The sequence below is a fragment of the Lepisosteus platostomus genome, chromosome 9 (genome assembly GCF_059453375.1).
Source record: "Lepisosteus platostomus isolate fLepPlt1 chromosome 9, fLepPlt1.hap1, whole genome shotgun sequence".
NCBI classification, from domain to species: Eukaryota; Metazoa; Chordata; class Actinopteri; order Semionotiformes; family Lepisosteidae; genus Lepisosteus; species Lepisosteus platostomus.
This window is the reverse complement of record NC_142619.1, coordinates 31,132,999-31,159,820: the sequence shown is the minus strand read 5'-3', so window position 1 is coordinate 31,159,820 and position 26,822 is coordinate 31,132,999. Positions and strand designations below refer to the sequence as shown.

Here is a 26,822-nt window from a genome sequence, read left to right as displayed (position 1 = left end):
TATGTCTGTTTTGTATTGCTTCCCTACAATGTGTAGAAATTGTAAATTATGTGTTGGCACCAAATGTCTCCTTCTTAAGTAGCTTCTTCAAGATCAGTTTCCCAACTTACTGTACATAACATATAGTTCTGCTTCATGTTTTTGCTGTCTGAATGAAACACTCTGCACTTGTCAACTTTAAATATCATTTGCTAGGTGTTTAACCAGTCTTGAATTCTAATTGTTTTTAACTTTCTCCTGTTATTTCTTCAGCATTTGCTAATTCATATATTTTCTTATCATCTGCAAACAAGACTAGTCTTCTATGAAGTTGCAGTGACGTGATGGTTTGAATTGACTGGAACAATTTGAAACTGGAACAGTAAATTGCGAGAGTACTTTTACGGCTACTAGCAATCAATTAGACAGAATAAAAAGCAATACATACATGTGGATTCAAAGTATACCATACTCAATATTAGAATTATAGAACAACAAAAAAAACAAATACAAGAGGAAAAATCATCTTCTTTATGCAGATGAGATTGCTTTTTCTGGTACCAGAAACCCTACAAATATTTATTGAATGGAATATGAACTTAGGGGCAGTCCTAATAAAACAAGTTGTTTCCAAAAAAGTGTGGCAGTGAAGATACTTCTGGAAAGTTTTGATAGTTTCTTTTTAATGCCATTTTGAAACAGAGGCATGTGTTATTAATTAAAAAAAACTTGGATTTCTTCTTGAAGCCTGTGGTCCTTTGGGACTGTAGATCTCCACTGAGGTATTTTCTCTCTTTTTCTCCCTCAAGCAATAAAATTTGATGTGAATTAGCATGAGGAGAGGCTAAATATTACATTTTAAGAAATAAGAACATTGCATGAGAGAGAATGGTAGATCAAACAAAAAAGACTGATTTATTTAAAATGTAAGGGCCTGATGTTAAAGCATCATGTTGACATGAGTGTCTTTTGGCTGAGCCCTGAGTAGTGAAGACCTGCTTATGACATTGATACAACTGGATGTTGTGTAAAGGTCACACTGTATATTAGCTGTACAGTAAAACTGGAATTATGGTGTCATTAAAGCAGTAACATGTCATTTTAACAGTTTTCCTGATAAAATATGATAATTAGGGTTTAAGATTATGATTGGGTCTGAAGATCAGCTAAGGAAATGAAAAATGACAGCATTTCTGGGCAGTGTTATATGACAGTGGAAGTGATTGCTTTTAATTATTGACTGGTTAGTTTATATCAATTCACATGAAGTTTACAACAGTAGCTGTTGTGTGTTCATCTCTTCACTGAACTTTCTACTTACTTTTCTTAATCATAAGTGTGCATCCTGGATTCTCCAGGTGCTGTCTTAATGTGTTCTTAAAAAGAATTTTGTAGCTTGATTTGGTTATGCTCTGAAGCAATATACTTTATAAAGCCAGTCACTACGATTTTTTTTACATTTTCCTCAATTTTCTGCTCAGTAACATTCTGTAACTACTGACATTCTCACTTCTGTGTTGCTAAAATCAGAAAGCAAACTTAAAGCTCTTGCAAATGTGTTTGCTTTCTCAGGGAAAAATGAGATTTCTTTCAGGAAATTCTGGCTTGTCTTATCCACAGATCTGTCAAGCATTAGTTAGGGAATGGATGTTGAAGTAATAGATTATGTCGGAGGTTTAGACTTGGTTGTAACAAGCTTCACTCTCCTCCCAGAACAACTGCCACCGACAGTGATGACATAATCCCCCTAATATAAAGAGGGGCATTTTGTCTTTGCCCTTTTCTTACAAGAACTGTGGGAAGAAAGAGAGAAATAGAATTTCTGATGTCGCACTGTGACAGTTCTTCTGAAATTGCCTTTTGTCCAACACAAAATGTATTTTATGTAGAGCCTGGGCTGTAGAACAAATTCCTTTTTTTTCAGTCTTTCAAATATCTATATCTACATGCAGATTAATATTTGTGAGTTTTTAATTTCAACAACAATAATAAAAATCATCATCCGCGGAAAACTTTTATCCTCCATCAGGTCATGTTTTCCCAGGAAAAGCAATGATGTCCTGTCTTGTCTTTCTAAGACGAGTGAGATTTTTAGCACTGCTATTTTAATGTTGATATTTACAGGTATTTTAGACCTCAGAATCGATACCGGAATCTTAAAAGGGGTTTTTACACCAATGAATGGCGCTGTTGCAAACCTTGTTTGTTTCAACCTTAGGATGAATAACAAAAAAGAAATTCAAATGTTTCTTGGTAATGTTTTATTTTGATTAAATTTTAGAAGGCACAGAAGCCAAATATTGATGGTTTTACAGTTTGACAAGGCTTTTTATCAGAGCAAGCATTTCTGTTTTGCTCTTCAAAAGAGCGAAAAATATATGACTGTGTTAATAAAAGAGTGTATTTTAATGTGTAATGCTGTAATGTTAGGATTAAGAGCCCTTCAATGCTTGTTTGCATCTATTACAGCACAAGCTGTTGCTTTGTTCTCTTGTTTAATTTTGTACACCAGCTAGACCTTCACCTCCTGTTAAAGAGGTAAGTTAAACTTTAATCATGCTTTTAGCTGTGCTAGCTTCTTGTTTCTGTCAGATCCAAATTTTAATCCACAAATATTAAGAGTCTTGTTAAATGGATTCACTGTCCTCTGGAAAACACACAGTCAAAACATAAACATAAGAAACTATAAATTCATTGTATATGCTGCTGCCAAAGAAGACAAAGACTGAGATCTGAGGTTCTGTTAGAAGAAATAATAGACTTACTGCCAGTGACATATCCTGGATGTCAGATTAATATGAAAGAGTAGCTCTAAATCAAATGCTTTGTGCAACCAAAAAAAGTGTTTTGTATGTGTGCTTTGTAATTCTAATGAATTAGTTTACTTCAAAAATGATTTTTTTTGCATCCAGACAGATTTTCACTCATTTTATTTCTTCAGAGGTATTATATTAGATGTTTTTATTAGCAGTGGTATACAAAGGCAAAACAGGTGAAAAACAGATAAATCAAGTAAATTTAGGAAGTGGCTGGAAAAACAAATAAGCCTGACTTTCAGAAGCCGTTTGATCAATTCTGCCACAATATCCTGCTAAATGTACAGTTGGGTTCATCTCTTTCCTGAGTAGACCATTACATACAGGTAACACCAATGTAGTGCCCATCAAACCACTGGGCTACCAAACGGACTCTGTGGATGAAAGTAGGCCGACACCCCTCCCCACAGGAATGAAATGCTGCAAGATGGGATGAAGATGACCACTCAGTGTCATTAAGCATTGATTAGCATTGACTGAGCTTTCTAAGGAAGTGAGTGAACCCAAATCATATCAGGGAAATGCACGCCACAACTTTGAGAAGCTCAAGAACCCTTCACTTTTGGAACTAAGCACTGGGGGCTATAGAGGTCTTTGGATTGGTGCACTCATCTGCACTCATCTGGTTGTCGGGAAGATGGTAAAGAGTGATTCATCTGATCTTATCCCATTTCTCTACTGCTCGGTAGTCCAGGTTGCCTGTCCTCATCACACCACTGTACTCACAGATATACAGTGCCCACTGTGATGAGCAACTAGACTTATGGTAACCCACATCTTTCTGGTGTTCTCCAAAGACCTTTTTTGATTAAACTGACTGCTTGTAATTTGCATTCAGTCACCTGTTTGAGCACTGATAACATGATCTTTGGGTATGTGTTTCTCTCAGTGTTGCCCTTTGCTGATCTTTGCTTACCTCGGAGTTCCATGCCGACTCATGAAACATCAGCTGGTTGAGCTGTCTTGGTCACTGAAGCTCCTCTTGTAGCCATCATTATAGGCAACCAGGCTTCTCCAGCATTTTTAAACAAGACCCCAAGCATGCTAGGATGTTGTTTTGCTTAATTAACACAAAATTAGCCACACCCACATGGAACCTTTACCTTTGGTATACTTTATGTCCTTCATTTACTGAAGGTTTTCCATGTGTTTTCTACTACCTGTTGTACCCTGGTCTCCTTCCCAGAGAACCCACATCTAACCCAGAGTTTTAAAGGTGTCCTCATAGTAGCCAAGTAGTAGTAATTGATTCCATTTAATAATATGGAACTTGGAAACTAAAGGACCTTGTGTGTCTGTAGGATAGAGATTCCACACAGAGTTTAATTAAATCAATTCGTTAAAAAAGAAAACTTTTTTGTTTGTAAAGTTTTGCATCACAGAGTTCTGAGTTTTTAGTATGGGCAGTAAAAAGGTGTCTTTACAACATTTCAGAAGAACCTGAACTGGTATTTTTATAGGGGCAAGAGTTTAGCTAACTGATGTTCAATTGCAGGCATTGCTATTCTAAATATTGTGCTAGTTTCGAATTATGATGGATTAAAATGAGATTAAATTGCATCCTATGTTTTGCATTGTCATTAAGAAAAGACCAGAGTCGTGACATCAAAAATAAGTTGGGTAAATGAAATATTATAACGGATCCCATGAATGTAGCAGCAGAAAATATTATAATGGACCCCAGGAAGACAACAGCAAAAACAATGTGCCATATTCATGCATTACATAAGGCTAACTTACATTTTCTTACTGGTAGAGGTACAAATCAAACAGCTGAACGTCTAAGGTAAGAGTGGGCAGAAAAAAAGTCTGTACAACTGAAGTATAGAATTCCAATTTTCAAAAGGTGTGATATCTTCTCTGGTTGCAGGGTGACTGCTTTAAAGAATCTCCATGAACACCTAGCAGTGATTTTTATGCTGCGTACAGTCAATTGGACAAGACCTCAGTTTAGTTAATGTTGTTACGTGTACAGGCTCTGGTTTAGACAGTAAATACACATCCTCCAGTTTTATAGAAGTGAATGTTGAGTTCTGAGTTCTCAGTAAACATGATATTATTGAAAAAGTTAACAGAGACATTCACAAAGCAATATTTTATTTTTTTAGTTGTTGATCACTATAGAGGATTTTATTGGACTCATTTCTAACATGAATGGATGTTATGCACTTTCCCGTTTGTGTTGGTAATTTTCTGTGTAAACTGCTGTGAAAATGTATGAAAAATAAATGCAAATGCTACAGAGCCCGGAAGCAAAACTCTCTTAAAGCAGGGATTAGTCATGCTGATTGCTTGTTGCTGTAGTGATGTCATCAGCTTGTATTCACTGCCAACTTGAGTGCAAAAGAGGTGTGATGATAATTCTGTTTTTAGCTGTTATCTAATGTTAATGTTTTCCTACTTTGCTGTAGTTTTAAGGCCAAAAAATAAGTCCACTGCTGTGACACTTTTCTCTTAAACATGCAGACCAGCAGAGCAACCAAGAGGTATTTGTAATCGTCTGGAAATATATCTGATGAGAAATCTGGACACAAAATGTTGTCAAAACATCAAATGAAGACAAAAATGCTGCTTCATTTATCTAAAACTTTTGTTTTATTATTATTATTTTTCTCTTCTGTACTTCTGACTTGTGGAGAAAAAGTAGTTATCTTTGTCTCTTCTGGCATTCCAATAAGACAATTCACATATCAGAAGAATTAGGCCTTGTGTATGATTTGCATTTAAATTGATTTATGGTCTACAGACAGAATGCTGGGCACTGGCCACATAATAAAATTGTTTGTTTTTTTCTGTATGAGAAAATTGGGTGATGAAATTAAATTTATATTTTTCTTTCATTGGTAAATCAGAGTTTTCATAGGACCATTTTCAGTTTGCTGTTTCCAAGACATACTAATGAATGGCTAATATAATGTAACTATGCAGCTATAGATGGCAGAAGAAAAATATTAATTATGTTCCTCTATGTAAAAAGATCTATTAAGGGTTTGATTTCGGTGCACTTTGCTAAACTATTTATTCTGTACACAAGACTCCATGGTGATGTGCCATATTAATTCAGAAATGCTTATAGAGTGGTGATGAAGCCTGAAGTCTTACTGGAGCTGATTTTCTCAGATCCTAAAAATCATTCAGCAGCCTTATGCAGCTCCTGGAGGAAGACAGTCTAGGAAAAACTGAATTGTGAGGAAAGTGTTGCAGGTAGACCTTTTCCTGTAAAGAGGGGAGGTTAAAACCCCGTTCCAACGTTGGAGGAAGGTTAACATTTTATTTTAAACAGATGGAACTGAGATGTAAGGCTTTTCAACCCATTGAGCTCATGTGGGCCAGGACCTCAGCTTTGTCAATGCAGTCTGGTAGCTTGTTCCAGACTCTCGCATCCCTTTGTGTAAGTAAGTGTCTAGTGAATTCTCAGTTTGAAATGCACTTCAACATAGTTTGTATTTGTGTCCTGCGGTTCATGTTTCACTGATCCTCCTGAGTAAATCCTGTGGGTTGACTTTTTAAATGCTTACATCATGTCCCCTCATAATTTTCGCTAAGACTAAAAAGGTTCAGTGCCTTTGGTCTGTCAGTATAGGACAGAAGATTCCCTATGCCTTAGAATGGGTTTGCTCATGTTTTTTTGTAAGGTGGTGACCAAAATTGTACACAGTATTCTGGTGGAGGTCTTACTAGTGCATTGCACAAATTTAACATAACACCCATTTATGTAGATTATGCACCTTCATCTATATCCCAATATACTGTTTGCCCTTTTAAGTTCTTCCCCACCTTGTGTAGAGCATGAAAATGAAATGGGTCTATATACAGTAGACACCCTTCTTTCTTGAAGTGGCTTTTTCAAGACTGAAAGAGCTGTGGCTCTTCCCAAGCCACCCTCAGTGGTGCTCAGCCAATAATGCACTAGCGCTTGGGGCATCCTGGTTAGATTGGCTAGTGACAGGGCCCAGGCTCGAACCTGCGATCACAGAGCTCATCCCTTGTTCTGACAAATGTCTTTACCCATTGGGCCACTCATGAGATTCTCCCCACTGTTAGCTTTCAGGCACTGAAAACAATCTAGCCCCCATGAGTTCTCTGTTGAAACCCACAGCTTGTAACATCCCAGATACAAAACCCTCATTCTTTTTCTTGTTCACTTCCTTCTTGTTATTCACATCCAGTGGTAACATCCATTGCCTACTTAGACCATCACTCTGGTAAAGACCCACTCCTGTAGCAGTAATGTGTTGTGAGCGCATTGCCAATATTGTCTCAAAAGACGACAAATTACAAGTAGTGAGGGTGTTTTGAAAAGGCATAGAAATAGTTTGACTCCAAACGATACTTCTCAGGCGTGTCGCGCAGGTGGTCTCTCACATGTCAGGTCAGCCGTATCTTCTCAAGCAAATTCTCACTTTCTCTTCCTACATATTTGTCCTAAACCTGCTGTTCTCAGACATTAGAAAGCAGACGCAATTGTGTGGGTGACGAATATGCTGTTCAGCGGCGAACAACATGTTCTCACTACAGAGGCATGATGCTTTATGATATGATCTTCAAAATTATTGAAAAAATAATAGTGTGGATAAGTTGAGTATTTTCTGGGATTTGAAATTGTTTAGTAGAAGTGAACAAGTTTTATCAACAGGGGTTTTCCAAGCCTGGAATGGAGGCTGAATGACCTACAATGACCTAACAGATAGCACTGAAGAGCCAAGGATCATTGTAATTGTTGCTTTACCATTGTCTTTTTCACAATTTGAAAGATATGCCAATTATGTTTTTGCTGTACCCACCCGATTTAGGACTAGCCAAGTATGTGTTTTTCGTGTCTCAACTCACAGTTACAAACCCTGCCACCGCACACTGTTTAGAAGGAGGAAATGTATGCGGACTATTAACCCAGAGCCACTTGTGTTTTAACACACACTGGAGGTTCAGGTTCCTCACCAACACCAATGCAAGCCTACAGGAATTGCTGTGTTGCTGAAAGGCAAGAATGGCCTGGCCAACTAATCAAAACTAATCCCTACCCTCTGCAGTGCTCAACCGATTATGCACCATCACATGCTCAAACCCGGGACTATGGGAGCTTTACCTGCTGAGCAGTTTGGGAGGATTCCCAAGATTCTGCATTTTTAGGAGTCAATGTCAGTTCATTTCAGATTTAGTAAGAATTCTCTAGGTACTTAAGAAGCAATGAAAAAACTCAGTACAACCCTAGATTAGCAGGACAGTTTTAGCAACTTCATTTTCACTGCGTGATTAATAAAGGCTGAAGCATCACTGTTTTGATTTTAATTTTGAGATCTCCTAATTATACCTGTTTTAATTTGGATACCATTCTCTTTTACATCCACATACTATGCATATAAAGTAAGTATCCAGTAAATATTTATTTTCTGTTGAAACACTACAGTTGATAAATACAGAAAACAAAAAGAAATTTTCATAAAAACAGACTTTAGATAAATCATCTTTCAGTCAGTGTTGTGAGTGAAACAGTTGTGTCATGCTATCAGTGTTGAAGGAAACAACAGCTCCATTACAATAGTGTTCTGATTAAACATGGCCTAAAAGTGTGTTGCTGTTTGTGTGCTTAAATTGTCATCCTGTTTTTCACTCCATGTCTTCAGCATTTCTACAAAGTGATAGTAAATAATAGGTTTGTCAGAAATAGCATTCTTCACAACCTTATTTTTTTCACATATACCAGAGTTGTTGTCCCCAGCTGCAGTTACTTCAACTTATCACCATAACAACACCTGCATGCCATGTGTTCGCTGATTGGAGTAAGCTTACAATATTGAGGGCTTCAGCACCAAGATGAATGAATGGTCTCCATTTGTCTCCAAGGAACCATGATATGAAATTAAGATAATTAGAAAAAAGCTGGTCCAGAAAAATATTTTCCTTTTAAAATAGTTTTCATACGGATTGTATGTTTGAGTTTTTGCTGTTATGCATTATTATTCATAATACTTTGAAGTCTTGCTCACCCTGAAAATATGTTTTTTTTATTTAAATACAAATTTAATTATTTATAAGACATTTTATTATTAAATGTGCAGAACAACTGGTAGTTATGGTTCTATACGCAAATTAGTTTTCTGTTTCATTCATAGTTTCATTCATAGTCAAAGCTGCACAAGAACTTTCAAATTACGATTCAAAGTTCTGCTGTTTCTTTAGCGGTGTTGCTGCTTAAAAGAAAGAAAAGCTGTTGATGAAAAAAGCAGTGCCTGAGCCTTCAATTTTCAAACATTCCGTATTATTGAAGCAGTAATTACTTGCACAGTTTTAAAGGTTAATATCAAATGAATATATAGGTAACCTAGCTTTTCTTTTATTGTCGGTGAGTGTTGAAATTTGTTATTACAATACAGATCTTTCAGAACCCAATCTTTTCTTCTTGTTAACTGTGCTGATAAAGAGCCTCTTGCTAGCAACCTGACAGTTGAACTCCTCTTTAATTCTGTTCTTACTGTTTGTGCTGACACCTTAACACCATTCTTCAGCATAGCTCCTGATAAATATCTGCAATACATACGTTATGTGTTTGAATGTGTATTAAATTGAAAAAAAAATATTACAAAGAAGGAATTTCCTGAAATAACTTTTCTTTTTATTGTTGAGATTTGATTTAAAATAAAATGAGAAGGTAAGACTGCTTAATTACTTTTTGTAAGCTGTGAAGATAGTAGAAAGAGTGCCCTTTACGTGTAGCTAGTATTGCTACTGTATTTGTAAGTTTACACAAGCAAGAAGGTCCAAGGGTAATATATGACCTGGGTTTATTCAAGTTTAATCCTAGTGCAAGCTTTTATATGCTGTAACTATCTCTTTTTGAACATTTTTTCTCTTAGTTTTATTGGCTGACCATCAACTCCTGTAGCATTGAGCTGAATCTGTGCCTCATTAATGTGATGTACTTAAATATGAAAATGTTATTTTCTCTTGAATTAAAAATGATTTAACAGTGGTTGAAAACCTGTACTCAAGTGAGCTGTCTAGGGGACAGCAACCTGAGTTCCTTTGGCACCCTGGCATAAATGAGTATTTTTATTCCCTCCCTGTAACACCCAAAACCCCTCCCATTTGTGCAATAGTTGGAGCCTTTTGGCCATTTTCAGTGGAAATGTTAACAGGTGACCTTTTATACAAAAGGAAGCAACCTGTTATTGAACAATAATCATGGTCCAGATGCTCTCTGGTAGTCCTAAACCTAGTGGCCTCCATTGATCCTCTGAAAATATGAGAGATTAAATCCTGTATGAATGAAAAAGGTCTGTTGTATTCATAACAGATTAATAGTGTTAATTAAACGTGCATTATTGTCAGGCATTTATTTTGTTTCGTTTGATTATTTTACGTAACAGAGTCTGTCATTTTATGTGGCTATAGCCCTTTTATATTAATAGAGGTGAAGAAGTAAACACAGAACACTTCAACCAGTCAGCTGTGAAATTCCGCCTTAAGTTTGGTCGCCTTCTGATTTTAAAAAAAATCTTAAAACAGACTTCTGTAAGCGTTTCGATTTTGCATTTAGATTGGGTTGCTTAATGTTTCAATCATCAGAATGAGCAAACAGATTAACTTTTATACTAATTCTGTGATCCATTTAATTTATTTGTAACACAGTTTCATTTTAAAATTGCGGAAAACAAAAATCGACAGATGATCAATTCCATACAAAATGACAAGAAAATTATGCCTCTCTCATCTTTTGACGTTTGCAAAATGTGTTTGCTTAGCATTGAAGTATCCTAAATGTCATTGTCTGATTTCCATCCCTTATGTACATCAGTGCAATGGGATTTTCCGAATTCCTCAGAGCTTAAAACCAGCTCCTTTTGCTAGATCAGTTCACCTGCACAAAGAGACGGTATTTTCCTACGATTAAAAGACAGTCTTTGGTAATACTGTTTGAAAGGAATTAATTACTTTAATCATTTCTGAAAACAACCACAAGAAACTTCTAATGTAAGAATGTAACTTTGTGCTGAAAAAAATCTATTTATTTTGTATTTAATGAAGGTATATTCTTTACACTTCAATGTTTCTAGTTTCTGTAAAAATCGGTTTATTTTCAAATCAACTTCCACATGAATTCACCCCGCTTTGATACTGTTTCACTTATGCATTTTTTGGGTTTCCTTTGCAAGTGGGTTTGGGAGAGGTGAGTGTGCCTGTAACCTTCTGTGTGTTACATTTCTCAGCTTGTTTAACATGTTTTTAGAGGGAATTAAGTTGCCTGCTCGGTAGCACACATCACAGATTTTATCACAAAGCAGGAATTTAGATGCCAGGAAGATGCTCCCAATTCTCTCCCCCCCCCCCCCTTCCCCACCCCCCATACGCATCATCCATTCTCCTCCCTTTGCGAACTGTAATCCCTTAAATTTGCTCCACATTAGTGTGCAGACACCCTCCCCAAACACACACAAAAAAACAGCTCTCAGTTGAAGGCTCCTCCGCTGATTAAATATGCAGCGTCTCAGGCAGCAGCTTCTAAATTAATCTCAAACTAACCTCCCTACCCCCTCTGTTTTTGTTGCTCCTTTATGATTAATATGGATACTTACATTGCCTCTGTGTGCTGTGCTAGTGATAGCTAGTTTACAAAAATCTAAAAGGTTTTAACGATTGTCTATTATGGCCCTGTAAGGGTTCTCTTTGATTTTACCGTATTTCCCTTGCCTTTGAAATACAGTCATTAATTAGATTGAATATATCGTATACAGTATACTGTATATATGCTTACTATTTTTTTCAATATGTCATTCTTCAACCATCTTTTCTCCTTTCATTTTTTCTCATAAAAAGCATACTTTTTTAGAAGGCAAATGGCTGTAGTTTTGTTCTGGTCTCTTTTTCATTCTGTGGTTTGATGTTAATGTCTCCAGGTTTAAGCAACGGTCAGCGGTTGAATTTTGGAAGAGCTTTTTACCCTGTCGGACCATGTCCTTTGTTTCAGTCATGTCTTCTCAAGGAGCGAGCAAGACAAATAGAGAAATAGAAAGAAGAAAACCCTGTCATCAACACTCACTGCCTAGACGAGAAACACAGCTTTTGTGGGTACATAAAGGACACACAGTAGTACACACAGAGCAAGGCTGGGAAAAAAAAATAGTAGTCGTGGACTGACCCATAAATTATTTAGTGTTAATTTTATTTATTTTTAGCCAGGATGTTTGTGTTTTATGATACTAAATTGTGTGCCAACAAGCCGTACTTAACCACGGCTTCAAAATACATTTTCTTCAAAGAGTGTGCATGTGTGTGACCAGCATCCTTATGAAAGGCTGCTTCTTGCCTGTGGGGTGCTGCAGCAGTCAAATTGAGCCAGTGCTTAGGCCTGTTCTGAAGCACAGCTATAATAAGCCTCACTCTGCAGCAGGCGAACTAAGCAGGTTAGAACACGAGCACATTTTGTGCTGATGAATAAACACAAATCAACAGGGAGAGAGAAAAAAAAGTTTGCAGGATTCATTTTTCCCTTTGATGATGCTGGAGAAATGTAACACTCAGCGTGATGGAAGACGCTGATATGTGACAAACAGGATAAACAAGCTTTTTGTTTGAGAAGGTCTTTTCCAGCAGTGCTCTGTCTGCTTCTTTTGTGCTTGGCAAAACACTAGCAAAAACAGGCTGAACCTTTTCGATTCAGTAATTTATTTTCCTGCTGGATAAGAATCTGTTTTCAGCGTTAGATTACAGATTGCAGAACAGAGCGCTCTCAGATAGTCACCGATGAGGAGAAAAATGAGTGGAGCGACTTGTGGATAAATGACAGGCCTGTTCCTAGCACGTATCACAGTGCCTGATGCACTCTTTGTGCCTCCCATTCCTACCGTCATAAAAGAGAACTAATTGCAATGCACATGAGTCCTTGAACCAGTTATGTTCCACAACGAGAAATGGTGTAAAATGCACGCGGAGCTCTGCTGGATATCTTTGAAGTGTGCTGAATGAGGAGGTTCGGCCCCTCCTTCACAGGAACGTAAAAGGTTTTACACGGTTTGCATTTTCTGAGCGTACGTTTCACACTGGGGATGTTAAATAGGCCTTATTTTTTAACCTTACCAGGTTTTTTTTTTCTTGCTTTCTTTCACAGAAGCTTGCAGTAAGAAGTTGTCCTGTTGGGAACACCAAACCCATCTCTCTCATCAAGCCACCCAACCAGAGCATAGCAATTTCAGTGGTGCCGGCAAAGAATCCTGTTTCCATGGTTACCGCACACATTAACGGACAAAAGGCAGCAAGTACTGAGCCACTGCAGACAGCCCCAATCAACCTACAAACAGCAAACAAAGTGGTGGGAAACAGCCTAAACTCCGTGGGAAGGAGAGTCGCAGAGATACCAAACTCACAGGTAGAGAACAAGCACTACAGCTCTATCAACTTTTTACAGTTTAACAAAAGTTGTTACAGACCATGATGATTGTTGCAGAATATAAGCCAGTGAAAGCACGTTTTCTGACACTTGTTTTGGAAGTACTTAACTGGAGAACATCAGGATAATTTGTGTTCTTCTTCTCTCACCTAAAAGGAGGTTTTCAGCACCAGCAAGTATTTTGTATTTCAAAAGATGTTTCAAAAGGTTCAGAATCTCTTTAATGGATGCCCTTAGCATATGTAAAATGTGGAACACACTCTTTTTCAAATTTTCAAAGTCTCAAATTGGCAGTAGTTTTAAATATTTTCTCAGTGAAGAAATTCAAAGAGGATGTGGGGCCTATCTTTAATTTCTTTGTGTAGATAATAACCTATTTATTTATTGAGGTCATTTTTCATTCTTATAGTTGACACTTGAATTACATGTTACATGAACTGATTCAGATCAGTTTCTGTCATTGTTTCATTACAGACCTTCCATATCATACGCTTGTTGAAATCCTACTTAATAAACTAAGGGGCAGAAGTGTTTGGAAAAGTGTAAAGTCCCACATTGGCAGTGGTGCCAGCAAGTAGTTGGAGCGATTGCTTATAACCTCAAACTCACTTTTTTCAATCACAAAATGGATTGAAAAACACATAAAGAAGTGTCTCACAACTGTTGTTTGAAGACTCCACAGCCCATTGACCTTTCAGTTTATGCAGACACAATTGCAGGTCACTGAAAAAAAAACATCTGAGAAAAATAAAGCCCTGATGTTTCAGAAAAGACTTTTCTTCATTAGTTAACTCAACAAAATAAAAGTGGTAAAATCTCACAAAGTTACGGCTTATAATTATATATAGAATAATTACAGATTCTAGAAGCCACTTAACTAATGTTGTGCTTAATAGCCAGATTTAAACTCTTGTTTTCATAATTTGCAATATTTTTTTCAATTCTTCCTGTTGTCCAGATTGGTATATATTGTTTGTAGCAGTGTCTTTTCCCAAGGATGTATTTTTGTGTTTCTTGTAACATTGAGGTAGACAACAGTTATGGCTTATTTGCTTTACTGCGTTGCACACCTTCATTCATTTTCAGCTCAGTTGAAGTGTGCATCCTGTGGCTTGCTACAAGACAGAGAAGCCAACATAAATGCAGTTTATGTTGAATGCATTTTATGTTTGGTCTCAAATAACAACAGAGATTAGATTATCTTCAATCTTATTTGGCTTCATTTCAAACCAGTTCATTCTTTTATTTTTTTCCCATTTGTTTGAAATACGTCACATACTATTACATTATCACACTTGAAAACATTCCAAGCACAGACAGTAGCTGTTGGATCACAGCCTCACTCAGCTACTGTTTGTTCCATCTGTGTCTCTGTCAGTGCTGTAGCTGATATGCTTTTTTAATCGAGTTGCAATGCCTGAGATCTGGTCTGTTCTGGGTACTTAAGGACCATCAGTTAATACTTTGGTGTGAAGTCAGCTAGTATTAATTTTAGACTTTGATTTCCATGCTTAAAATTGAGCCCATGACAAAATAAATGTGTGCACAGACATTGGCTAAATGCTAGAATATCTAGTGGAAGAAAGGAGCAACATTCATTCAGCCATCAAAGAATTGATAATAGGTTTAATTAGTTATTATTTTAATCTGTGTATTTATCCAAATTATATACACAGTAAAAGTATTTTTTTTCTATTTAAACATGCGCACACACATCCATAATATATGCAGTAGATAAAGCTTTGTGTTCTGTATTTTTAAGTATGCGGTATTGCGTCTCATTTTTTAAGACTACTGATGGGTGGGTGTATTTCTTCAAAGTGTCAGTCTCATCAAACATACACCAGATTTTGCGTGGTGCATAAACATTGCACGTCACACTTTATTGCTTAAGGTTACATGCTTCTGTTCTTTTTGAGTGACAGATTTAAAACCAAATGCAAAAGTATGAAAATAAAAAATTAAACAGAGACCAACCTGAATATATACATGAGCATTGGTTGCTAAAGAATGCTGTTTGTTTCAGCAGTAATTGGCACACAAGTCCTCATTATGTAATTTAATCTGAATTGAGGTCAGAACCAACACACTTCATAAATACTGTTTTGTTTTATACCTCATCTGTTCTACCTTCTACTCTTGTCCCTTGTCTTGTGTGTCTGTGGTTGTGAACACATTTATCAATGTCTACAGCCTAACTGTAGTTAATTTCTACTGTTAATTCCTCTTTTTTTTTGGTTTCCATTTTAATTCTGAAATTGATTTTCAGAAAGTTCATGACTATAAGCCATTTAATGAAGAAGACACATTTGAAAGTTATTTTTTTGGCTCTGGTTTTTGTTGTGGGTTGTATCAGACAGCTCCACAAACTTTTGAAATAAAACAGTGAAATCAGGCAGATGGAGATGTTTTTAAACAACAGTTATTTCTGTTTCATTGGCTATTCAATGATTTTTTTTGTCTATTCCACATATAGAAAGAAAATGATTAATGTTTTGTTCTCCTCACCACAATTACAATCGTGATTGAAGCCAATAGGCATTTTTAGCTTTTTTCTATTTTTGTTTGGAAATTTTCACCAGAAGAGATTAATTGATGATTCACTTCTGATAATCCCCTGCTGAATTTGTTTAAAGCATTAAGATACAGTAATTCTGTAGGTTGTCAAATTAGGCAGCAAAAAAAACATTCTTACACTGTGTACTGATCTGTTTATGTCACTAAAGTACAGTTACAAAAAAAGCCAAGATGATGTTGAAGGTTAAGGTAATACATGGAAAACTAAAATATATTTATAGTATCGTTTATGCAACCCCTCTCTCCAAACTAACATTTTTCTGAATGCCCTGTGCCGTGTCTTTGTTATCTCCTCTTCTGTGGCACTACAGAGATGCAGTAAAATGGGTAACACTCTCTCCATTCAGTGGGACAAAACAGTGTTGAAGAAATTATAGCCATTACATGACTACCTGCAGCATTCTGGGAATGCTACGTGTTGCCATTTTACTGTGATGGACAGTCAGGAATATCAGTCAAATCAGTTGTTTCTGACTACGGCTGATTCCTATATTGTATCATAGTGCTTGGCATTAGTAGAGCTCACAGATGTCTGTGTCCATTTCCAGTTTCTGTCCAGGGGTTTAATCGAACCTTCTCTAATTGAAACCCCCCTGTTCCCAAACAACAACAAGACGTGTCTTGTCTTAGACTGTCTTATGCGGTCACATGAAGCATTAGGCCTTCGTTCTTCATTCACTACTCCCTCGTCATATCCAAACCTGGGGACAGCCCGCGCTTTTCACCAGCGACCACGTTTGATTTTATGAAATCAGAATTATGACCCTTTTTATTTGGCTCCCCTTCTCTTGGAAATCCTACCCTCCAACTCCAGCTGACATGCTTCATAAGCTTCAACAGTGAACTCCATTACCGCGGGAATGGAATAAAGTGCCTGTTCAGTGTTTTATCAGCCTGTAACTCACTGAGCTGAGGGTGCCTGCCTGTTTGCAATCCCTGCAAGCAGCGACCCTTCAAAGATTTTTCCCCCCTCTTTCTCCACCCATCATTGTCAAGACAAGTCAAAACAGGGTCAAGCAACTTTATTGTTTTACCGTTTTTATTGTTTTATTGTTTCTGGGTGAAATCCTAAGGGGTTAGTATGGCATACAATTTAACAGCTCCTTCCAGCTGGCTCATTTATGGCACCATACAGAAATTGAATACAAAGCAGCAATGGTACTGTGGTCCTGTGAATGGATTAGTAGAGAAAACATTAAAACATTGGTGATACTGTTGTGCCACCTTGGCTGGTGTGTATATACGTTGTATTCTTACAGGAAAACAAATCTGACCATATAAATTGATTTTGGGAGGACAGTTCGTTTTAGGTCTTTCATGTCAGTTGTTAGAGATATATATTGGATAAAATTGTAATGAAACCTAAGCATGTGACTCGAAGAAACAAAGACAATTGCACTCGGCAATATTAAGAACTGTTACAAATCAAAAGTTAACCTTAATATCTGTTGAGCTGTTCTTTATTTACCTCATAACCATGGCCTAAGCTTAAACCAGAATTTGTCATATTACCTAGTCCCACTTCTGTGATTTCTTTCTTTTTGAGCTTTTTTAAGTTGAGCAAAGTAGTTTTCATAAACAAAAAAAATTAGAAGAAAATTATTTCAGAAATGTGTATAATGTGCGAGCGCCAGAGTGGTGTGATGGTTAGCAATGCAAACTTACAGCTGTTGTGTCCTTGGGCTCAGTTCCAGACAGCGGCTCCTTCCGTGTGGTGTTTGCATGTTCTCACCATGTCCCTGTCGGTTTTCTTCAGGTGCTCTGGTTTTTCTCACATTCTAAAGACACAGACTAGTTTAATGGTGTTGTGACTGTGTTGTTTGAGAGTCCAACCACAGGATACACTCTAGTTTTTATATGCCATATGGGGATAGACTCTGAGACACTTGACCAGGACCAGAGTCATTGACCTTCTCCCAACAGCTCATATCAGGCTTTCTGATAATGGCCGGATGTTCCTGGCTTGCAGAGTAATGGCTATCACAAAACAGTTCTTCAAAAGAAAAACAATTGTAAATAAAAGCTCATCCATATACTCACCCCCTGGAATGAAAAAAAATAATGTATTGAATGTTTCTAAAGCCGTCCTATAGCTTTGTTGCAATGTAGCTACGAAAGCACTGGAACTTACTATGTATCCATTAAAGTCCCATCGTTTTTTTTTATGCCTACTCATGTTCAAATAAACCTTGTTGTGTTTTTTTGCCTTGTTAATATCTGTGTTTCTAACATCCACTGTCGATAAAGATCAAGCACGGTCAGCTGGTAAAACTGTTACACAGCATGCTAATGAAGATACTTTTTAAGCCGTGTGCTGCATTGAAGACAAAGTTTGTTGTGCGTGTTGTCTGCTGAATTGTTTAGTCCTTTAGGGATACTTTGCGAGATTGTGAAGATGTCTTAATACATTTTGATCAAGAGCCGAGGTTCTTTTTCTCATTGGCTGTGTGGTCTTGTCGACCTGCGTGAAAGAGGTATCTGTTTGCCTTTCTCTGCCCTGAAGAGCAGAAAGCTCTCAGGCCGTCAGTGTCACTATTTCCTGTCTACGCAGGCAGTGGGAATTCACTGGGCTTTCATGGGCTTCTGTTTTCCCCTTCTGCTGCCAACGTCTGGATTAGAACTATCCATAAGAATCCTTTTACAAAGATGTTCATAGTTGTAAAGTGAAAATGTAGACATAGACAAATCCTTCACAGCCTTTTCTTTCCCACCACTCACTTACATAGACATATAGATTTTGTTGCTCACCCCCCACCCACACACACACAGTACATGTCACTGAACCCCAACTCATTGTTATTAATGTTATGATCAAGACTGCCCAAGACTTGTTTCAGTGTTTAAGCTGAATTTGCTTCAAAGTGCGCAGTCGCCTTATCCTGGTAGGAACGGATGACAGTGAAACACTCTCTCAGACATTCTTGGTTTTGTCAGACACGCACCAGGCGCGATTCTTCCATGAACAGTCTTAAGGGGCAATCTTTGTCTTGTGTGTATACGCCAGACATGCAACTCTATGCTTTGAATACTCTACAAAAGTTTCTCTTGATGTGACTTCTACAAAATGTCATGTTACACCCATTGACGTCTGGTCGTATACATCCTTAAACATAATCTTTTTGAACATAAGCATAAATCATATATGGCAAACATTATTAAGTTTAAAAAAATGTGTGTGGTCGTACGTTCCATATTTGGAGATCTGAGGGACTAGTATTCATTCTTATAGTACTTCTGAATATATTTTAAAGACAGTCCCTAAGAAAATGGGTTCTGTGCCTTTCTGAAAAAACAAAACCAAAACAGCATCCTCCAGCACCCAACAAAAAACTCATAAACAAGCTAATACTCACCATGGCAGGGAATGGTGTATTGTTAATCACCTGCCATGACGTGGCTTTTTTCTAACTGGCTCTAGTTTTGGAAAAACCTAAAAATATAACTTCTGTCATGATTCATGGTTGTATGGATCTGAATCTAAATGTACTGTTCGTTACACAAGTACGTCCGAGAATAATAACTCGTGTCTGTGCCTGTGAATAGGTGGGAGCATGCCTAATGCTTGTGGGAGGCAATTTTCTGTTTCCCAATGTGCTGGTAGTATGCTTTCCGAAATGGGCCCAAGACAAAATGACAAAGACTCCTTGATATTTTTGCTAATGGGGCTTCGAGAACAGCTTGAAAATGATATACATATAGTGTGTTGTTCTAACATGACCTTCAGCTTCACACACTCTTTGTTTTTAAGGAAGACTGAGTGGGAAACTGCATCATTGTGCAAGTTACAGAGGAGTAAGTAGATTCCACTCTGGAAAGCAGAAAAAAAGAAAAAAACACACCAATTTACCAAAAGAAAAAGCCTGAAGAAGGCACCACTGCTGAAGCATAGTTTTTCTTCTTTAATTTTTCTTTTTTAGTGTGGAATAAACTTCTTCTTGGTCCTACTGTATATTTTTAAATCTTTTCTATGGAAAGTTGGATCTCACCCCCTATTTCAAGCACTATTATTAATGAAGATCATAAATGTCTGTATGTCCTAAATGGGGTAGGATGAAGGAACCACAGACAGAGTACCTGCTTGTCTATTTTAGCCATTTATGTGATGGCTTTTTGATCTTGGGTATCACACTTTTCTAATGGGAAAATCTTTAAAAAAATTAAATATAGGGTGGCTCGTGGCACTCATTAGGCTTTGCAAGTGACAATAAAAAGCAACAAAAACATTCATCCAAAATCTAATCATGAGCATAATGAATAGATTTTTCTTTAGAGCATCTCCTCATGTTAAGCTTCGCCAAGATTGCCAGCTTGTGAAGCTGGCATTTCTCAGTTCTCGCAGAACCACTTTTTCAACGCCCTGCTCGTTGTCCTCCCAGCATCCTCTTGTGCCTGTCAGTGGGATTCTAACAGTACATCATTAGAAGGAGAGGAAGGCCTGGGGGTTGCTGTGTTTACTGCTTTCCTCTTAGTAAGGGCTGGAGCTGAGAAATTTACATCACAATGCTCAGCTGAGGCTGGGCTGCTGGCTTGACCTGCCCCTCAGGGTCCTGTAGGTGAAAGGTCTGGTCATTGACCCTTTCACCCTCCCTGGGTTTGAGCAGGTCTCTGCTACTGAGGAAGTGGATAAACACAAACCCATGTGTGTGTGTACATGGAAGGAGGGGAGGATTCCCTGACATTTTTATATGCGGTATTAGTTTGCACCATTCCTTTTCCTGAAGGGGATTTGACAAAAGACACTTTGGTTGTACCATTGACTTTGCTGCTTTGTTGGAATAACCTTTGCAATGCTAAATGAAATTGTTTTTCAAATTATCAATTTATCAATTGTTTTTCAATTATCTTGTTTCCGATACAGCAGCGGCAACAGTTAATTGTTAATTAAACTGTAAAACTTTGTGTTTTTTTCCTAACATTTGGTGAAGTGAGACATGCCCGAGCCCAGATATTGCAAACAAACAAAAACATGAAAAATTAACTCCTTCTTAGTCGCCTGTACACGCATGAAACAAATTCCTTTGTTGATTCCAGACCTGTTGGGATATGTGTCTTCTGTTATGGGCACAACACATTCTACAGTACTTTAACCTATGACATTTGAATAACTTATTTAAGACATGCTCTGCTAAAAATGGTCTGTTTCCTTTGTGTTATAGCTTCTTAACTCATCTAAAATTTAGTTTGAAGGCCACACCGATAGAGTCTTTCCTTAATATTCTATGTGTCAACTATCAATAAAATCTTTTCAGACTGAGCAGAAGAAAACAAAGGCCTCAGCTATTTGAGATGGCTGTGGTATGGGGGTGAGGTGGTTAGCTGAGGACTAAATTTGTTATGAAGTACATTTCACGGCCTTTAGGTTTGACAGGCTTCTAAAAAACCTTTCTATCTCAGAATATTTTAGTTACTGTCTTTCGTGGTTTGTATGAGCTCTCGTTTTGTTTTGACATTCCTATTGTTTTTAAATGACTAATACCACTATGTAGCAGAATGCTAAAATGCTTATAAAGTTAGAACAATATATACATGATATTCATTGATGATCCCTGTTGAGTGTTATTTCAGCTTCTAAACCCTATACACTAACTGGATGTGGAAAGCATTACAATTCCTGGGATTCATTAGATGCTACGCAGAGATGGGAGGTGGTGATAGGCAGTGCTCTTTGTCTTTCATTTGTTCTGGGTGGCTATCAAATACACCCACAGCTTCTCTTTTGTAAGACCAGCTTAGCTAACTTCCTCAAGGGTATTTGTTAAAAAGCATTACCTTTGTTATTCTTCAAAGAATAACAGACTGAGGTGGAATTTTGAGTGAGATATGTTAATGTGTTGCAGTATAAAACTGAAAAATGAAACAAGGCAAAAGTGATATTTGAAGTGATATGTGTGAAAAATGCATTGATGTTGAAACCTGTTAATAATACCACTGCTGATTACAGTTTAAAACTATTGGGCATATTTGTGTTTTTAATGTTTTGTCTCTAAGAACCTGTGTGACCCAGATGGACCCAGGAATATGCTTTCTTTTCCAAAAGTAGATTAATTCCAAAAATGCCAAATAGCTGATATGTAATCTGCTTGAAAATGACAAGTTGTACAGTAGGAATGTTGGATTCTTTTAACAAAAAATGACTAAAAGCCTCTTTTGCCATTTCTCCTTTATTCACTGTATTGTTTAACTTCAGCTGTTCTTTAACCTTAGTACACAATGTCTAGTTGGTTCACAGACTGTCAGTCTAAACAATACAGTATGTATATACACTTGTAATTTTAATTCACAAATACAAAATATTCCCCAAATACTTAAATATTACAAACATTGAAAAATGGAACGCCACAGTATTAGAACATATTTTAATTTACATTTTCTGGAAATGTATTCTCCAGCCTATGTAGTTCTTTGTATTAAAAGGTTAATTGAAAAGATAGAAGTCTGCAGAGAAAGAGAAATTAAATTAAAAAAATGTCTTGCTTTGTAAAGGATGAATAATATGCTAGTACATTTAATGTACTTTTTGTGCAATTAGTTTGAAGTACTAACAAACTACTGCCTAAATCATTAAATAAATTCACAGCAGAAGTAAGGTTACAAATGAGATGAGGCCATTTGGCCCATGGAGCCTCTTTGGTAGTGAGTAGTTAATTGATCCAAGGATCTCATCCAGCCCTTTCTTGAAAGATGCCAGAGTTTCAGCTTCAACAACATGACGGAGTAGCTTGTTCCAGATTCCCACTAGCCTGTTCTTAGTTTTAAATGCACTTTCATGTAATTGATCCCCCAGAACGGGGCTTGAGCCCACTGCACTAAAATTAAAAACCTCATGTTCTATCAACCAGCCAGCTCAGCAGCATACAGTATATAACTTTATTAACAATCATGCGTCAAGCCATTTAGATGTCTTTTTAGGTTCTTTGTGGGTTAGATCTTTTCATCTATGTAGTTTCTTCAAATTAGAGTGTGTAATGCCAATTAAAACAAGTCATACAAAGCAACTTGCTTAATACTGTAGATTGTGGATTTTAGTTTGGGAAAATTGCACTGGTATAGTAGTCTATCTAATTCGACTATGAAATTGATCATTCGGAAAACTAAAAATAATTTGCAATGCCCTATTACCTAATAATGCTTTTGCCTCCTTTTCACTTCATGCTACCTTAGAGGTTTAATTCAGCACTCTTGATCAGGACAAATTCCATGCTAAATGCAAATCTCAAACAGGACCTGGTAAAAAAATTGGACTTCTTTTGTTTTGGAAACAGAATTACAGAATGTAATGTTTTGTAAAATAATTTACATTGAAAAACTTGTACTACCAATAGAACAAAATTAATTCAATTTGTTGATGAAACCATTAGGAAAACTTAGTGTTTTTGTGGAAACTAAAATCCAATTGTTTTTCCTTCTAATATATCAAAACACTGGAAACTTTTTGCAGACTAATGGCTAATTCATGACTAACCTGGTACCTTTTTTTTAATTCATGGTTGTCATGTTTAGTTAGTTTCACAGAAAAAAGACAGAGATGGCTAGACCAGTGAGATCTGTTTTGAAAGTAAACAGTGCTCCAACAGTTATCATCAAGGGCTATATACAAGAGTCAAGAGTAAATCACTAAATGTCTAATTTAAACCTGAAATGATTTATTAAAATCAATACTTGATTACACGATTTTGTTTTGTGTTGTAGAAAAAAGAAGTTTTCTGAATATTAATGAAATTGTCCGTAAATAAAGCTGCAGTTAAATTTTGGTACAGTAGCTCCATTTGTGAAATAATGGCTGTCATGTTTATTTAGTTTTAAAGAAAGAATAGAGACAAAAAGAGACAGAAACTACAGCACAGAGTCCTGCACTGAGGCTCTGCACTGAGAATAAACAGTACACTACCAGAATACAACAGCTTATAAACAGATATCGTTAGCACAAATATTTAGTGTAGTATAAGAGATTCGATTCTTAAATGCCTAACTGAGCACTTAAACCAGCTATGATAACCAGGTCTACACCTTCTCAGATTCTACCGGCTTTAAAAAGGACAAACATAATTTAAGAAAATGGGACTTCTTAAGCATAAATGAATTAGTAAGGAAATTATTCAGGCACTGTAGAAAATTAACAAACATTTAATTTTACATATGACAGATGAACAAAAAGTGTTTCGAAATGTCTGAAATAAGGTTTATGCATACAATGAGAATTTAAGGTACAGAGAGGTGAAAAGGTATGTGAACCCCTCGTTTCATCAGCTCAGTTAAGGGAATGATTCAAATCAGTTGTTTAAATAGTTGGGTAGATCTTGGGGGCTAAGTTTGAAAGGTCCCATCTGATATAAATATATATCAGATCATATATATATCAGAAACATGGTGAGCTTGGCCTTAACCAGACAGATGTGTGGAAAGAAGTCTTTCTGGAATCTAAGAAAATCTCTGAGGACCTTAGAAAAAGAGTTATTGATACTCATCATCCTGGAAAGGGTAACAAAACCATTTCTAAGTTTCTGGGGCTCCGCCAACCACTGTCAGACTGTTACAACGTAGAGAGAGTTGAAGACCACAGTTGCTCTACCAAGGAGCAGTCATCATCCTTAAATCTCTCCAAGAACAAAACAGAAAATTGTAAAGGAAGTTACAAAAAAAACATTTTCATCAGTTACATTCAAGGAACTGCAGGCTACTCTCACCTTGTCTAATGTGACTGTTTATGACTCAACTATCAGAAAAGGACTGAAAAAGAAGTGTGTTCATGGAAGGATAGCAAGGGGAACAACTTTGCTCTCCAATAACAAGATTGCTGTCTGTCTGAGCACATAGACGATCTACATAGCTTCTGGAGCAATGTTCTCTGGACAGGCGAGTCAAACATAGAACTCTGACTTCAATGAGAAAAATAATGTTTGGCGAAAAACAAGCACTTATTTTGAACAGAAGAACCTGATCCCAACTCTTAAGCATGTCGGGAGTGTGATGTTTGAGGCTGCTTGGCTGCCTTCTGGACTTGGATGTTCTGGCTTGTGTTCATTGACATGAAGGAGAATGTCCGGCCATCCCTCAGTGACCTGAAGCTGAACCGAAAGTGGATCTTACAGTAAGACAATGATCCTAAACCAACAAGCAGATCTACAAAAGAATGGCTGCAGAAGAAGGAAGTTCGGCATTTTACAATGGCCTGCACAAAATCCACGTCTTATCATCTTGTCTCTACTCCGAAGCTCCCCTTCTGAAGAGCCACGCCTCTGAAGTCAGGACAACCGTGACAATCGAGAAGTTGTGGCAGGACCTGAAGTGAACTGGCCATGTAATGCAGCCCTCAAATGTCACAGAGTTGAAGGAGTTCTGTAAGAAGAAAAGGCAAGAACTCCTCAAAACCAATATGAGAGATGCAATATGGTTCTAGCAGTTATTGCTGCTCAAGAAGGAGCAACCAGTTACTCAATCTAAGAGTTCACATACTTTACATACTTTGTCACACATGGATATAGAATGTTGTATCATTTGACCATAAATATTTTAAAAACGTATCATGTTTTCTGTGACCTGTTTCATTGGGTTAGCTTTGTCCATTATTAGCACTTAGATTCTAAGATCTAATACATTTGTATGTTTCAAGTATGTGAAATATTTGACAATCCTCAGGGGTTCACAGATGTTTTCTTGTCATTATATCAATTTCCTCTACAGTTAACAAGAGCTATTCATAGATACTTAACAACAAATTGACATTTAAATCTGGGTAATCTAGTGTTTACATGTTTAAAAAGCATTAGACAACATAATCATTTTAAATTGCCTTATCATGAAATACGATCTCCAAACAGAATAGAAATGTTGAGCAGAAGAACCTGAAAAAAAGGAACCTTGAAAAAAAAGACAGCAGCATTTCCAATATTCTTACTACTTGGAGTCATCACTGTGAAAAAGCACACATAAAGTTGGTATACCCAGCTCTTTCAGTAAAATGCATCAATTGTGTAGCCTATATTACCTAAATAGTAAAACATTGACAACTAAGAAATAAATTACTAATATTTCTTTTATATTCATAAGCTTTGTAGGGAAGGAGTAGGTGAGGAAAAGCATTGAGGAATACATTTAATTTTCCTCTGCTTAGGAACCCTGCAGCAGTACACAGGTGAGCTACAGCATGTTTGCCACTTACATTTATGACAAAGTTTCGTCATTATTTAATTGTCATAAATAAATTAACAGTCCAATATAAACTTGACATATAAACAGTCCATGAGTTCCTTGACAAAGATATGTGCTGTGATGGGAAAATTGAACGTGTTCCTCAATCAGGATGGAGTGAAAATAGATGTGAGAGAATATCAGGGATCTGTGATCATAATGTAGGAGTCATTGAAGGATACTTAGAAGCTGTACAGGTGATGTTAACATCAAAGGTTAAACATTTTGGGAAAGCAGGATATGATGTTTGAGAAAGGCAGAATGTATCCCACACGGCAGAAGTGGAATCAGTAGAAAAGGGAAGCTGTTAAAAGACATTCTGCTTGAAGTATAGTACAGTATATATACTGTATACACCTCAGGAATAAGGAGATCAAGGGCTAGAGAGTGGTGACTTTCTACAATATAAATGCCTTAACAAATTGATTGAGAAAAAAATATAAAAAGGCAGATTATAAAATGCCTAATACAGGATCTTTTAAAGACATAGGTTAAAATGAACAGAAGAAATTGCAAGCACAGGTAAAAAGGATTTTAGAAAAGACGAAAGTTTTTGCACTCTTGGATGGAGTCTAAAATAAATAAAAATGAGAAATATCTAGACAATGGAAGGGAAATAGCCGATGTATTAAATGAATATTTCACTCAGGTGTTTACCAAGGAAAAAATAAACAGCATGCCTCAGGCAGAGGAAAGAGAAACCAACATAATGCCTCAGGCTGAGGAAACACAAAAATCGACATTAAATTGTATTAGCATTAAAAAGACAGAAGTGGAACTAGAGGCACTTAAAATGAACAAATCCCCAGGCCTTGATGATATTCTACCAATTGTTTTTAAGGAAAGAAAAGATGTTATTCAAAGATATTCTCAGTGAT

General features: G+C 36.8%; 1 protein-coding gene across 2 annotated transcripts in view; it reads left to right on the top strand.

Moving 5' to 3' along the window:
* The window catches only part of phf21b (PHD finger protein 21B), a 106,978-nt gene that overhangs the window by 49,280 nt on the left and 30,876 nt on the right, over positions 1 to 26,822 (top strand). For both annotated transcript variants that reach the window (XR_015941142.1, XM_088644703.1), the window contains exon 4: positions 12,901 to 13,158. Coding sequence is in view for 1 of the 2 variants with exons in the window: in XM_088644703.1 (XP_088500829.1) it covers positions 12,901 to 13,158 (258 nt within the window). In the remaining variant the exon portion in view is untranslated. The remainder of the gene's footprint in view (positions 1 to 12,900; positions 13,159 to 26,822) is intronic.